Consider the following 16,542-nt stretch of genomic DNA (forward strand, 5'->3'; position numbering starts at 1 on the left):
GTTGGCATTTGAAGTGACATGGTTGGCTTGCTAATTTGCATTTCTCCTTGCAACTTCCTGGCTAGGTTGGAAAACTAGTAGTGTGAAACTGGGATCTAACATGCATCTTTGCAGACTGTGTGTGTCTATACACATTCAAGAATGAAATCTATTATAAATTAAGTGTCCTGTGTTTCAATGTTTTCCTTCATATTTTCATTATTTCTATTTATTTATTGTGTTTATTTATCAGGGACACATACAATTATAACATAAGTGTCACTTGCATGGCACAAGATGCATTGCATTTTCAATTTAGCCAGTAGGCTAATTTACATTGACAGTCCCTGGGCAGACATTGATGACAACTGTAATAAATTTCCATATTACTTCTGCTCTAAACTATAGCAATACACTCCTATAGAATATTTGATAAAAAATACATACAGCATTTAAATCATAAATTATCTATTAAAACTACATAACAATCAACAGCTTACATAATCAAGTTATAGTACAATTTATATAATATAAATATAGTGCTCCCTCGCTTTCAGGCTCTTGATTATAACACGCCTTGGATATAATTTCCAATTCCCTATACTAGTGATTCATCGACTATTTCTACAGTAAATACAGTACAGGTGTTGTTCAAACTATAAACAACTTCTCAGTCTAAATTGCGTAACTGTCTCTCCTTTTTGATACAGTATCTGAACTGAAGAAAAGCTGCGCTGGCACTTTATATCAGAGACATCTTATTCACCATTCGTTTTATAACTAAATAAATATTAGGCCTATTACGTGCTTATCTTCCTTATGTACTTACTTTTTCTTTGCTTTAGCCCCGCTCTGGCAGCCGAACCTGGGGCAAGCCCATTCCCTCTTCCCTTCTCCTTCTCGCACTTGGTTTGCTTAGCCAGGCTGTTTAAATACTGCTAATTAAAATGATCCACAAGTGGGAATGTTACCATTTTTTTTTTGTAGCCAGGCTGTTTATAGTTTAATACTGCTAATTAAAATGATCCACAAGTGGGAATGTTACCTTTGGTGTGTTTTGTTGGTGTATAGACATTGGTACACGGGATATAAACGGGTCTGTGTAACACGAGTGTTTAAAAATGTATATGTGTATTTAGGCACGAGGATTGCACAGCACTTCACGTGCAAGTAAAATGTAGTAATATGTGAGCACGGGGAATTGCACTTTATTAATTCACGTGCTGGGATTCAAGTGAATAATTAATTGGTAATTGAATCCCAGCACAATAGTATATATAGATGCACGTTGGCACATACTGGTGGTTGGGTGTTCGGTGAGCGGAGAACGGGATTGGAGACGGAGGAAATTAGTAGTAGTAAGTTGTAGTCTGTTTTTGTTTGTCTATTTATTTTGGCGTAGAGTGCCGTGTCCTGTGTTTTTCGTGTTTGTTAAACCTTTTATTTTGTAATAAACCGGCGCCAACAGGCGTCTTCATCATTTCATTTCATCCGTCCTGTGTTTTGTATATTTCATTACCTTTCCTGGTTCTGACGCCGCCCACTTCGGCCGTCTCTGTGACACGTGGTGTCCTGCGTGGGATAACAGCGCCTCCAAGCGTCAGACCAGGAGAGGTGTTTTGTCAAAAAAAAAAAAAAACCACAGCAACAACAAAAAAAAATAAAAAAAACATGGAAGGCTGGGACTGGAGAGATGGCTGCCAGGACCTGGAGGAGTTCCTCGGTGGTCTAGAGGACCAAGGCTGGTGCCTTGCCTGTGGGGAGTTTGGGCACCCGGTGGTGCGCTGCCCCTACCAGGAAGGAGAGGAGGAACTGCCGCAGGAGAGGAAGGTGAGGAGGTGGCAGAGAAGGGGAAAGGGGAAGAGGAAGGCAGAGGTCCCACCACTGTCTCCACAGCCGCACCAGTCTCCTGCAAGGGAGGAAGAGCCGCACCAGTCCCCTGTATCAAGGGGAGACTACACACCGCTCCCACCTCCACCACCAGGAGACTACACGCCGCTCCCACCTCCATCGGCAGGAGCAGAGCAGCAGGAGCTGCCTCTGCCTCTGCCTCCGCCACCTCCACCGGCAGGAGCAGAGCAGCAGGAGCTGCCTCTGCCTCCGCCACCTCCACCGGCAGGAGCAGAGCAGCAGGAGCTGCCTCTGCCTCCGCCACCTCCACCGGCAGGGGCAGAGCAGCAGGAGCTGCCTCTGCCTCCGCCACCTCCACGGGCAGCAGAGCAGGGCCTCTGCCTCAGCCAGGAGCTGCCTCTGCCTCCGCCACCTCCACCGGCAGGAGCAGAGCAGCAGCAAGCTGCCTCTGCCTCCGCCACCTCCACCGGCAGCAGGCCACTGCCTGAGCAGCAGGAGCTGCCTCTGCCTCCGCCACCTCCACCGGCAGGAGCAGAGCAGCAGGAGCTGCCTCTGCCTCCGCCACCTCCACCGGCAGTAGCAGAGCAGCAGGAGCTGCCTCTGCCTCCGCCACCTCCACCGGCAGGAGCTGCCTGCTGGGTCCCTGTCCACCTCCACGGCAGGAGCTGCCTCTGCCCTGCTCCGCCACCTCCACCGGCAGGAGCAGAGCAGCAGGAGCTGCCTCTGCCTCCGCCACCAGCAGAGGGTGAATGCCTGCTGGGTCCTTGTCCACCAGCAGAGGGTGAATGCCTGCTGGTATCACTTCCCCCACCAGCAGAGGGTGAATGCCTGCTGGTATCACTTCCCCCACCAGCAGAGGATGAATGCCTGCTGGGTCCCTGTCCCACCAGCAGAGGGTGAATGCCAGCTGGGTTCCCTGTCCACCAGCAGAGGGTGAATGCCTGCTGGGTCCCTGTCCACCAGCATAGGGTGAATGCCTGCTGGGTCCCTGTCCACCAGCAGAGGGTGAATGCCCTGGTATCACTTCCCCCACCAGCAGAGGATGAATGCCTGCTGGTATCACTTCCCCCACCAGCAGAGGATGAATGCCTGCTGGTATCACTTCCCCCACCAGCAGAGGGTGAATGCCTGCTGGTATCACTTCCCCCACCATCACGAGGAGAGGAGCTGGAGCTGCCTCTGCCTCCATCACCATCAGGGGGAGAGGAGCAGGAGCTGCCTCTCCCTGCACCACAAGGGCCAGGACTAGATGCTGGCGGTCCTCAGCAGCCCTTGCATAGGCTGCTGAGGGAAGCACGGGGAAGAACCTCCCGGCTGCAGTGGCCGAAAAGAGGGCCAACACCCGCACCCCAGCTTGTCCTGACTGCCAGCCTCGCTTCGCCCAAGGATGCCCAGCCTCGCTTCGCCCAAGGATGCCAGCCTCGCTTCGCCCAAGGATGCCAGCCTCGCTTCGCCCAAGGATGCCAGCCTCGCTAAGGATGCCAGCCTCGCTTCGCCCAATAAAGCCTCGCTTCGCCCAAGGATGCCAGCCTCGCTTCGCCCAAGGATGCCAGCCTCGCTTCGCCCAAGGACTCGCTTCGCCCAAGGACGCCTTAACCCTTTGCATCGTCCTATGTCGGACCAGGTCCGACATTATCAGCTCATTTTCCCTTTCCAGTCTCTGCATGTCCCGCCTGCTCCCGCCAACCCTCAGCATCGCCTGTTGCCGACATCATCAAAAAGACGTAAAGCACAGGTCTGCCGGCCAGTCTGGAGACAGCCAACCCCAGCAGCAGTTTCGCTGCCGGAGAAGGGGGAGGAGGTCTTTTCTCCAGAAGAAGCAGAGAAAGCCTTTCAATAGTCGAGAGAGACCAATAGGAGACGAAAAAAAGGCCTATGTGATAGCCCCATGGACCACAGAGATAACACGGATATAAACAAAGGAGATAGCTGCTTCTGCATCCAGAACTCAGAAGTATATGTAATATCACAGATATTTGCAGAGCTTTTTGAGATGTTATAGTAATACAATAATAACTTGGATCAAGGCATTATTGAGGAGTTTAGTGATAAAACGAGTGATCAGGAGAGGATTTATCAGTATGCACGTCTATAAAGAGGTATGTGAAAAATACAGCGAACAAGGGGTGGGGCTTGGCTGGAGATACAGTACTGAGTGTCCTTTTGTGATTCAGTGCCTTTTAAACCTGTTTTATGCTGAAAAAAAATAAATATGTGAAAAAAAAATAAAAACAGCATGTGTAAAATAGGCAGTCTGGTATCCTTCGCTTTTTTTCCGGATACAATATCGGGGTACCTGGTGTTCACTGCGATTGTGCTATATTTGTTCCTCTATCGACGCAGCCGTAGGTCTGAGTCTTTATAGGCTATAAACGTCTCCGAAAAACTCTACAAGATCATTATGTCTATTATTGAACCTAGTGTAATAACTCTAAATAACTATTTTGCTCACTAGTCCTTCTAAATAGTCATTACGTGCAGATATTTCTCCCATACTTTTATGTCCGCTTGTCAGTGTGTGTGAAAATAAATTGGACCTGACGCGCCTGACATGCGATGAATAAATGGACTGCAAAGTGTTAAGTTTATTACAAAATATTTCCAAATCCCTAAAGACCTTCATTTCTGAAGGAAGAGTTCCAGAATAAAGTATCTCTTATAGCGCTGTCTGGGCAAATGCTGTTCTACGCCTTTCTACTCTACATTTCCCACATACAGCTTCCCTTATTATTTATTTTTTTATTTTTACCCTTTGAAGCACTATCTGTAACAGGCCTGTTATGGTCTCACACTGCAGTTTACTAAACCTCATGTCAAGCGTGCTTTCAGATTTAAGATGAGATGATAATATATATATATATATATATATCAATGTATAGACTTGGTAATGTTATGTTTTCTTATTTAAAAAAAAATGTACTATAGTACTATTTTGCCCTGAAAAAAATTATACTGTTCAAATTTTGGGGAACAAGTGTAATATGGTGCTCACTTAAGAATCATGCCTAAAATATTCACAGCCACAACCTCTGTGGGTCTAACAGCGACCAACAGCATAGCCGGGGCTGGGCTGCCCATTGAAGCAGCTGACGGCACTTGTGCATTCCACGACCAACTGCCACAGCCGGGAAGGGTCCAACACAGGTAGCTGACATCAGTCGGTCAAGCCCAGCTGTGATCGTGAGGAGAGAAGGGTGAGAGACTTTTGCTACATCCCAGTCTGCATCGAAGGGGTCCCCTGCACCGTGCTGGTGGACACCAGGTCTAGCATGACACCGGTGTTGCTCGATGTCTACCAGCAGACAGAGACTGTGAGCCATGAAGAATGCGTTGCATGGAAAGGACTCCCAGGCCAGTCAAACAGTCCACTCCAACAGTTCTTAGTCGGGGGCCCATGGAGCGACTGGGGGTTGATATTCTGGGGCCCTTCCCTCACTTGGGGGAACCGCTACATCCTGGTGGCAATGGACTACATCACGAGTTGGCCAGAAGCCTACGCCATCCTAGAGCAAGAGGCGGGGATGGTGGCAGAAGCCCTGCTATAGAGGTTTATTTGTCAGTTTGGGGTGCCACAGAAGCTGCACTCGGATCAGGGGCTCAACTTTGAAACTAGGGTCTTAACTGACATATGTCAACGCCTGGGTATCTATAAGACCAGTACCATGCCACTGCACCCTTAGAGCAACGGGCTGGTGGAGAGGTTCAACCAAAACCTCTCTGCCCAGCTTGCCATTGTCACCGCCACCCACCAGCGGGATTGGGACATCCAACTACTTCTGGTCCACACATGCTGCTTGTTCCCATAACTAAACACAGCAGGCAAGCTGCTACACACACAGTTTCAGGTTCACCATTAAAACCAATCCCACAGTTATTTATTTCTACCATCACAACACTCACATTTACAATAAACAATCACAGAAATCCCCTCCTTATGTACATGGCCCCAGCCCTGCTACAACTCTCTTCAGACACAAGAGACATCCATCATCATGGTTCACTAAGTGTATGAGCTGGGCACCATGGGATGCACTGTGTATCGCACCCCAAAGTGCTCCCTATAGACCTTCTTGGAGCGCATGTGTGTGCTATCTGCCAACATAGTTCCTAAGACACTGGAGAAATGGTGAAGACAGAACATACTAGTATGACAGCACAACATATAGCCTGTGACAGTGAGGCCATCCCTGCCATTAAACATCTGTCTGTATTCTGTTGCTCAGCCACTAATACATTAACAAAGTTTTTTGCAAATAATTTCCTTCCTTTTTGAGAAGAGGAAGAGAGAAATATCCCCAGTATATTGAATCTGGTGTAAAAATTACTGCCCAATCCGAACTAAATATGTGTTTGACCAGCCTACTTCTTGCATCAGGACCACTGGTGGTCGAGCCAGAATGCACCAGAATGCCTTTCCGGTACTCTTTTCTATAGGCAGTACCTTAAGAATTGCCTGACCGCTCGATTTTCGGTGCCTTGGGGAAATCAAATTAGTCTTTTTAAGTCTTGCCACCAGGAACAAAAAAAATCATTGTCCGGTTCCCTACATACGAGTTTTCTGATACCCAGTGCGTATTTTAAATGTCTGCACAGTCAAGAGTTTACACATCCCTTGCACAGGACGTGATATACTATACAGGACACTGTGGTGATTGAAGGCAGGGGGAGGATGTGGGGAGAATGTGATATACAGGAGAGCATCATGGTGATTGAAGACAGGGGGAGGACGTGATATACTATACAGGGCATCGTGGTGATTGAAGACAGGGGGAGAATGTTACATACTATACAGGGCATCGTGGTGATTGAAGACAGGGGAGGATGTTACATACTATACAGGGCATCGTGGTGATTGAAGACGGGAAGAATGTAACATACTATACAGGGCATCGCGGTGATTGAAGACAGGGGAGGATGTGGTGAGAACGTGATATACAGCAGAGCATTGCGGTGACTGAAGAAGGGGAGGATGTGATATACTATACAGGGCATCATGGTGATAGAAGACAGGGGGAGAATGTTACATACTATAAAGGGCATCATGTTGATTGAAGACAGGAGGAGGACGTGATATACTATATAGGACATCGTGGTGACTGAAGACAGGGGGAGAATGTGATATACAGCAGAGCATCGTGAAGATTGAAGACGAGGAGGACATGATATACTATACAGGGCATCATGGTGATTGAAGACAGGGGAAGATGTGATAAACTATACAGGGCATCGTGGTGATTGAAGTTCTGCACTGGTGATGACCTCATAATCAAAACGAATAGAAGAAAACATGCATAATAAAAAAAGTCAAAAAAATAACAGTTTTAAAAAACACAATTTGGCTACTTTTTGTCTGTGATACCAGCTATTAAAATGTAAGGGACATATCTCAAAATTCTGCCCAGCCAAGTGCTCATTTTCTCTGATAAACCTTCGCCAACGACCCGTCAGTGGCCGACGGTTGTTTTTTCACCAAACCATCTAAAGGCACTATTCTGGCCAGTTCCTTTATACCCTGGTATTTTCAGAAAAAAAATTCAAAACTGTATGCTGCTGGATTTTAGAATCTGCACATCTGAACGGAACGAAATTTCAAAATGAATTATAGTTAGGGCTTCTGTTTTTATTAATTTCCTTTTTTTGATGCTTATTTTTTTTTAGTTATTTCCGAGTTTTATGTAAACCGTTTTTTGTTTTTTTTTCTGAGCTTTCGCTTTTTATACACTGTATGAAATTAGTGTTTTCGTTTACCTTCCAAAATGCTTGGGCGATTTTTTTTTCTGTCAAAATATGTTCAGTAGTAACTCAACAGTACTTGCACACTTAAATAGTACCTTCTTTCCTTTACCGTCTTCCACAAGGAAATCCCTGTGGTCACGGGCACATTCTTCTGAGGGTTGTGTGTGTAGATTTTTTTTTACATTTCGGCACAATTTGCCATTCTGTTTTAAATCCTTCGTATTTTAACTGTAATACAGATTTAAATCCCACGAACAAGCCTCCATTCCTGATTGTAATCTTGTTTTAAATCTTGCAAGCGGAGTCTCCAATAGAAGTGCAAGATTGTGCTGCCACTCAGCAGCTGTGATGGGTTTAAAGTATTCAGAACGTTAGGAAGGAGGGACATTGCCCAGCTGCACTGGAAAAGGTTTTTATTTTTTAAAGGGAAAGGGGTGGTCAATGTGAATTGATTGACCATTTCCAGTTTTTCTGGTGTTTATTGGATATACATAATTTTAATTTTTTTTGTATCAGAGGTGTTATATCAGTTTTTATCAGTTAAACCCAAAAGTCAGAAGCCCTAATTATAGTAAGGTGTATCACAGCTGTATCTGAATAAAGAAATAAATTTACTTTGTCAGTGTTTTGCTGCAATGTCTAAGTAGAACAAACTTCAGTTATGACTGCTGTATTGTAAACACAATTAACCCTAATGTCCCTAGTTTTGTGGGTTGGTGTCACAAAATGAATGCAATGAATATTTCAATAACAAGCTACAGTCACTGGTTTTGTACTGGAGGCTTGTACACTGTTCTGAGGATGGGATCATTCATCCGCAAACCTGCTGACCTGACAGTATTGCTCTGTGTCAACTAATCATTAAAAGCTGTTTTGGGCACATTGTTTCGAATGGCAGTTCCGTCAGTGCATGTAGTACTAATTAATATTGTATTAATCAGAGTTAGCAGGCAATTGCTAATTGTCCATCTAATGTGCTCCATTTTGCTGACAGACAGGCAGGCCTAAAAAGAATGGCATTGAACAGAGTTTGTATTGTAGGAGGCTAAAGTAAAATGAGTTCCGTGGTCTCCTACAGTTTGCCCAAGTGGAAACAAAAAGCACCACAAAATATGACAAAATTGCTGTTACTGCTTGAGAGAGGGCTAGGCCTGAATAGCAGGGGGTGTTCATGCCAGGACTGAGGTGTACCTTCCAGTACAGCGCCTGGCTGTAGAAAATCTAATTATCCCTAACATTAATTTACCTCTGAATTCATAAACAATTGTTAAAAAAAAAAAAACAAACAAACAAACAAAGGCAGTGTTGCCCAGGAACTAGGAAAACTGTTTTTCCAACTGTAATCAGCTCCTTTTGTAAATCCTTCACCTTACACTGGTTCACAAAACCGAATTAACAGTGACAGAAGTTTTTTATTTAGCATGTCACTTTCTTTAGTCTTAAAAAGGAAGCACTGCATTATGAGACAAAAATTAAATGTCACATATTTTATATATATATTTATAAAGAAAACAGCAGAAAGAACCCAAAAGTCCCCAGTTAGCAATTAGTGCGTGGGCAAAGGAACATTGTCTGAAAGGAATAAAAACAACTTTAATGTTATAAAACTAGCAAAAAAAACAACAACAACAGATTGGATCAAGTAACAGCTCCTTTTATACATTTAAAATTATTTTCAGAAGATTCATTGTTGTCCGTGCACTGGTTACTAAATCTGACTGAAAGACTAAATATTCATGTTTCAGCAAATTTCTGCTATCAGCTCTTAACTAACAATTTCTGTGTGGGCTGGAAAGTTGTTGAAAGTGTTTTTTGTTAACAACTGTGGCAGGCCACTTGCCTCCAAAAATAGGCACAGGGCACATCACAGAATTAAAATCTCAAGCAATATAGTAAGTACTATTCCAAGTTCACTTGTATAATGTTTTTGTCAAGATTTTTGCTACCACGGCTTAGTAAAAGTTCTTTATTGAGCCCTGAATAAGACCCCTATTACAAGTCTAGTGTGTCTTCAATAGAACCAGCAAGGCTACTTGGTAAATATCCCCCTTTTCTTTGTCAACCCCTGACAGCTGCTCTGTGGCACCAACTAAAGCAACAGATCTCCCACCAAGGCAGAACATCTGCTCCAAGTCCATTTGCCGCAGGCCCCTCTAGGTGGAATGGCTTTTTAATGTGCGTCCCCCAATAAAGATGTTTGTTTTGCATGCGCGTGTGAGTTTGTTTTCTCTTCTCCCTGTTGCTTGCCTGTTGGATAACCTGCTGCGTTAAAGACAAGGTACATCTGTAAGCAATCAGGTCTAGGGAGCCGTGCAAAGCAGATAAATCTTATTGGATGCAGTGCGAGTGGAGCGGCAAGGCAAGCAAATTACATAATTTCTACTGGAGCCTGAGGAGCAACCTGTGTGAAAAGGTCCTGTATTTTGCACACACATGCCAAGGCATTTACAAAAACAGAACTGAAAACTACTTGGAAAGATCATTTATTAAATAGTTTAGATTTTTCCTTCTCAAAGAAGCTTGCTCACTGTTTAAAAAAAAAAAAAACCTCCCTGGAGTTTATTGTTGTTATAGACAGGCATATTATAATATTATTTTAATGACCCAAACAGGCAGTTTTGATTCCCGAAGTTTTAAAATACTGTTAGGGTTATCAATTCTATACAGTAACATAACATCATAGCCAACAAAAACCAATAAATGTTAAAGAAAGGAGAGGAAATGTTTCACATAATTATTTTGTGTAACATTTATGATTTTCACTGTTCTCATATAAATAATCAGGAAAATGGTGGGGCCTTTATAAATGGGGCTTGAAACACGTTGTGGAATTGGTTTTGCTGGGAAGATCTTATATAAAATATTACATGTATTTGTTTTCTGTGCAGATATACAAGTGATTAAAATACCTTGAATCACAAAATTAAATTCCCTGGAAAAAAGGGGCTTTATAAAAATACTAATTTGTGCAATAAACAGATTACATTTGGATACATTAATCCAAGCTACACACATTGGTCATCGTTCACTTTCTTTACAGAATGGATTTATATTTGCCAAAATATTTGTTTCCAAACTAAAGGTAATTGTAATAGGCCTATGGATACTGTTGTAAATTACAGACAGGAATACATTTGTTAAGTTTGTACAATTGTGTTCTTCTTCCCATTAAGGTCTTGCAAAATTGTTCCTATTATTATGCTATTTACTAACAGTGGTATTCTACTGAGGTGATGATATCAGCAGTGAGTAAAGCCTGGGTCTAGAACCTGGGTGTAAATATAGGTTTGCAAATGCTTACTGATTTCCAGGTACCACAGCCCTGTTTCAGTAGGGTGCAAAAAGATGCCACTTGGATGGCAGTTAAAAAAACACATCAAACACATTATAAAGTACTGGTACTGCAATGTAGGGGGCAGCGGAAACTAAAACATCAGAAACAGCTAAAACTGGCACAGAGGTGAAGCTATGTTTGACTGATTTCCCCCATGGAGCATGAAACGTACACTACATCAGAATGCAAGGTTAATTGCACACATCAGCTTTGACTTGTGGACTACAAAAATACTTTCAAAAGTTACAACCCTGCCAGATAATGTATACATTTATATAGGTGTATATATATATATATGTGTTATGGGTATCCATAAATTTCATTATAATAACCTATATTTTGGTAAATCTTGTCAACTGGGCTATAATTGCAAGGAATTACAATTGTTATAATATGCATATTATCAATCTTTGTGGCATTTTGTGGCAAATATATTATAGACATACCAACCACACAGCAATTCTATTTATTATTATTATTATTATTATTATTATTATTATTATTATTATTATTATTATTATTATTATTATTATTATTATTATTATTATTATTATTATTATTATTATTAATAATAATAATAATAATAATAATAATAATAATAATAATAATAATAATAATAAAGCTGTAATTCTATCAGGCGTTTCTGCTGACACATAAATAACTTGAGTGCTAGCTCTCGTGATTTATCATGTCACCAGAATCCTCAGATAGAATTACAGCTTTATATGTACAGTTTTGGTGTGTTTTATTTGTTATCATACATAGTGACATAACATACAGAAATTGTAGAACTAGCCATGTTTATTTTTAATAGAAATGTTGAGAATAACATTGGAAAGCAGAATAAAAAATAAATAAATAAATAAAATTTTGGGTGAGTGGGGAGGTGCAAGGGAAAACTACATGTATTTTGTCAAGAATCAGAGTAGAAAATTTGCTTGGCTTTTTTGGAGGGTGGAGTTGGCTGATGTCCTCGTCACTCAAGAGCCTCTCCTATAGAGGCTATCAGTCGACACTGCCTCACATCCCATGGAGGCCATGCTGCTGAGGTCACTTATGCCACATTATTTTTCTAAGAGTATTTGTGTTACTTTGCTCTTCCACAAATTTCTCCCTGTCTTCTGCGGATATAACTTTAAATCTGTCAGCTTTTGTTGTTTGTTTTGGTATCGATGGTAGATCATTGTTTTAATGCACCGTTGGTAAAGTTTGTTTTTAAAAATTAAGGTTATCTTCAACCTTATTCACAGGCAATTCTATTGTACACAGACCTCATGCCACCAGCATGTATAAGACTGTAAAACATAGAAGTTTATAGGAAAATTAACGTTCACCATGTATGATAATAAAAATAATAATAAACTAATAACAAATCTAACTTTTTTAATTTATTACAGTATTGTAAAATATTTGTTTGTAGAATAACTTCAATTAATGTTATAAATCTTGCCTTGCATGTAGTGGTATTAGCAATGCTTGTCTTAAGTTCTTATAATAGAAACCACAGTTAACAGTCTTTTAAAACTTTTATCGTACACACTTAGCCACTGTAGATGTTTTGGATTGCATTTGGGTAGTGTGATTAAGAAAATATAACTGCAGTAAATTCTTAAAATATGTGACTCAATAGACAGCTGTCTTTATTGATCATAATTCAATATAAAAACTTCTGGACTGGGTCCTTTTCTACAGTTTTTACTATTTCAAATGACCGCCATTGGAAGGAATTTCTCTAATGCATGAATCATACAGCTTGTAAATAGTGAAAGATTTACCTTCATCCCTTTTGCGCTTATTGGCGTCAGCGCTGGAGGTGATTCCCAGAATTCCACTGATGGAGTAGGAGGAGCCGGCAGAGTCACTGGTAAGCGATGACACCTGAGTCACCGACACTGTGGAGGCTGCAGAGAGAACACATTACTGAGCAACACATAGCTAACTTTAAAATCCCAGCATACCATAGAAATGTGCCCTGTATTTAATATATTTTATGTCTGCCGCCAACAAGGATCATTTTGTTGGCCAAGCTCTTAGGAGGTTAAATGTGCTAATATTGTAATTGAAAATAAGTTGACTTGGCCTAAAGTGTCCCTATGGTGCCAGTGGAAACTGCAATGAGGCCAAAAAGAGTCAACCCAAGATGTGGTAATACACCTTCCCATCTATAAGTGCTCTTCAGTAGGTTATAGAACATGTCAATTGAATGAGGAAGGTAAATCCCTATGTATTTTTCTTAGAGTCATTTATTCTCACTTCTGCATTCCCCCTCATGAGTCAGAAGTCCTGCATGTAGGCTGACAGCTGTCTTCTGAGAAATGTATAATTCTTTAAATGAATATGACACAGTGGTACTGATTTTGTAGTCTGGGATGCAACTGCCCCAACCCATTGTTGGGCAACAAACTAACTGGTGCTTCTCTGCATGGTTTTGCTTTATGTGACTCCTTTTTTGTTTTAGTAAAGTGGCCCCACCCTCTATATGTGCTTCAGCAGCCTATTCCTAACTGTGAAATGCATGTGCTGGAAAGGAAAAGTTCTTAGCCTTCACTCATCTCTTCTGATGTAGGCATAATACAATGAATTGGGGGGCAGGGCTGGTTAGTGCAAGAAAAAACACATTCAGACCTACTTACTGACTAATTGAGTGGAAATGTAACAAATAAGTATCATTTTTCTTGATTTATTACTTTAATTATCTGACATACTATAGACTCACCATTAGTAGTCTATTTTTGCCTTTTTAAAATTTTAGATTTCAATTTTGTGTCTTGACATGAAAGTTATTTATCATAATAATCTGTGCTGTGTTCACTACATATACTTTTTTCCTCATTGTTTTAAAGGAATGGTGCAGTTTCACAACAAATATTTTGTTGTAAATTAAAATTGATTTCTAGTTCTGGTTTCAAGTGGCAGGTTTCAGAAAGGAAACCATCTCACGAATTCATGAGTTTGGTTATCTAATCTGAGAGATTATTGCTTGGGTCCTGAAGCCATGAGTGTTGCTCTTTTGGACCTGGTAGAGACCTGGTAGGAAAGTATACATCATTGGAGAACAATAACATTAGAGAAATTTGTTAACACTATTCAGCTTGAGTATCTAACCCTGCTTCTAAACCCTGAATTTTATAGTAGGCACACATTAACAGCTATTTAAAGGTTAAGTAGCTGGTGTTATTTTATCGATTTTTTTGTCTTTCAATTACATTTTTTGTGCTCCAATACTGAATCTGATTTTTTTTTTTTTCTGTATCAGAATCCACCTGGAAATTCTTGTTGCCAATACTTTTTTTCAGAGTACTTCCTGTTATCTAGCCGCACCGTCTTCATACTGTTGGGCCAGCAGAGTTGATAGCCGGCAACTACGATTCAGCAGGCATCAATACATTCCACAGCCATCAACATTTGAGCAACAGGACTCAATGATCACAAATATCATAAAAAATGGATCAGAACAGCGACACATAAACAAAATGAAGCTACTTACCCATTAATAAGATACAGACAAGTATGCCAGACATTGTAACCCCGTGCGCTCACCATTTAACTACTTATGCCTTCCACTGCAATTTAATTTTACATAATATGATGTGACACCAGCACATTTCATGATGCATTACAACAATGTGCTTACCTATATTATGGGTGGAAGCAGAGACTTGCTGGTTTGGGGGCTGCTGTACCTTTGTCCTTATAATCCTGAAAAGGCCATTTGATACCAAGGGAGGAAAGAAAATGTGTATGTTACAGACTGCAACAGCACCAAACATAATATTAAAACAGACATACTGTAGCAGAAAACTGAGACTTTTGTTTAATTTGATTGAACAAGTTTATATGACAATTAATAGAAATGGTCAAGATTTGTATATTTTATTCTACTTAAAAAAATGAATCTAATAATTTCAATGCTCTTCTGTCCCACAGCCATGTTCCAAATAATATTCAGTGGTGTCTTTGTATTGTCATGTTCCAGAATGAAGCCTTCTACGGATAGTACTTCATCAAGTTTTTACAGCTGTTTTACATTCAACAATAGTAATTTTAGCTGTAGGAACACAAGCGCTATACCCTTGCCTCCCAGTATTTCACTGTGTGAGCCAAAAAGGCGTGTTCTTGCTGCTATTGCAGCAGTAATAATATTGCCTGTTATGTTCTAAATAGACAAATTGATGATATGGTTCTGTTTTTCCAAATGGGGTTTAAATATATACCTAATAAGCACCGTGTACCGTATAAAATGGTAGCATACTAACTTATTAAATACATTTACCATAAAAAAGTAATCATAAAATGTTTTGCTGGTGTTATATTTTCATTCAAGTGCAAAGGCACACTTTCTGAGAGGAATGCAATAATTCTAACAATAAAACGTGTAAGAAACCAATCAACATAACAATTTATCAACTTCTCCAGCAACTAATTTGCTTCTTGCAAATTTCATATGATTAATGGGATTGTATTACTCTATGAACATGTATATTTAACTACATTCAAATCAGGGCTGCTTTACAAATGTCCAGACTGATTTTGTTTTTCCCTGTAGGTTTCCTTTGGCACAAACCTATTAATGGAGCTGACGCTGGGCACTGTGTCGTTGTCACATACTCTTTCAGCCAGCAGTCGGTCTCTGATCTCCCAGGCAAACATGGTAGGGTTTTGGCGTTTGTACTCTGCGATTTTGTCAACAACTTTTGGTGTAGCGACCTTTGGTTTGGAGCCTCCAATGACTCCTGGCTTAATGCTGCCTGTCTCATAATACCTGTGTGCAATAAAAACATAATAAAACATTTTTTTTAACAAAATTCCATTAGAGCACCAACAACACAACTAGAAAATGTAGACACCTACTGCAATTTTTGATTTATTTGACTTTACAGGTTACATTTGTGAAATTGAAGAGCCTTTATCAGTGGTGGCATTGTATTAACAGCCATAAAAGTTTATTATTGTTAAGGTGACCATAAGGCTTCGTGTTCAGCGGGGCAGTGACAGCTCAGGCTTTTCAACTCGCAACCCAATGCATTCTGGCAAGTGTAGTTCTGCTTCTCTTAAAGGTAAGAATGGTACCTGAGACAGGTCAAATGTAGCAGAATGCATTGGGTTGCAAGCTGAAAAGCCTAAACTATCCCAACTGTCCGACTGAACACAGAGCCATATGGTCACCTTAATTATTGGGCATGTGCACAGTGTTTTTACCATGCTTTTATACGCATTTGCTGCTTGCCTAGTCTTCACCATGCTTTCACTAATGTTTCACTATACTTTGCAGGGCTTTTACCATTGTAAACTTTTACACATTTGAAATCCATTGCTGTATCACATTAGTAACAGTGTGTTACCATATCAGGACCTCTACACAATGTGTTATATTATCAAAATAATTACAATTCAAAAACTGTTTTGAGTATAAAGTCTGGTTTATACTCCACCGCTCAGAGCAAGGCGATCTGCAATAATCGATGTCTCATCGCCCTGCTCGAAAACGACAGTCGCTGCTGATAGCGTCGCTGAGAGTTAAAATTAACTGAACTTTGACCTTGTCGCTGACATTGTTGCTAGGTGATACAACGTGACAGGCTGTTTGTTGAGAAGTTGCTCAATATCTGTCTATCCCTGTCTGTACGCAGTAGATATAGGGA

At 41.0% G+C, this 16,542-nt stretch overlaps 1 protein-coding gene across 3 annotated transcripts in view; it reads right to left on the reverse strand.

Moving 5' to 3' along the window:
- Window positions 1–16,542, reverse strand: part of pax5 (paired box 5) — a 144,808-nt gene that overhangs the window by 89,644 nt on the left and 38,622 nt on the right. For all 3 annotated transcript variants that reach the window (XM_041256778.1, XM_041256787.1, XM_041256770.1), the window contains exons 3-5: window positions 15,465–15,662; window positions 14,535–14,599; window positions 12,676–12,801 (exon numbers count right to left, since the gene is read on the reverse strand). In XM_041256778.1, the coding sequence (XP_041112712.1) occupies window positions 12,676–12,801; window positions 14,535–14,599; window positions 15,465–15,662 (389 nt within the window). The remainder of the gene's footprint in view (window positions 1–12,675; window positions 12,802–14,534; window positions 14,600–15,464; window positions 15,663–16,542) is intronic.

Source organism: Polyodon spathula, chromosome 1, assembly GCF_017654505.1.
Source record: "Polyodon spathula isolate WHYD16114869_AA chromosome 1, ASM1765450v1, whole genome shotgun sequence".
Lineage (NCBI taxonomy): Eukaryota > Metazoa > Chordata > Actinopteri > Acipenseriformes > Polyodontidae > Polyodon > Polyodon spathula.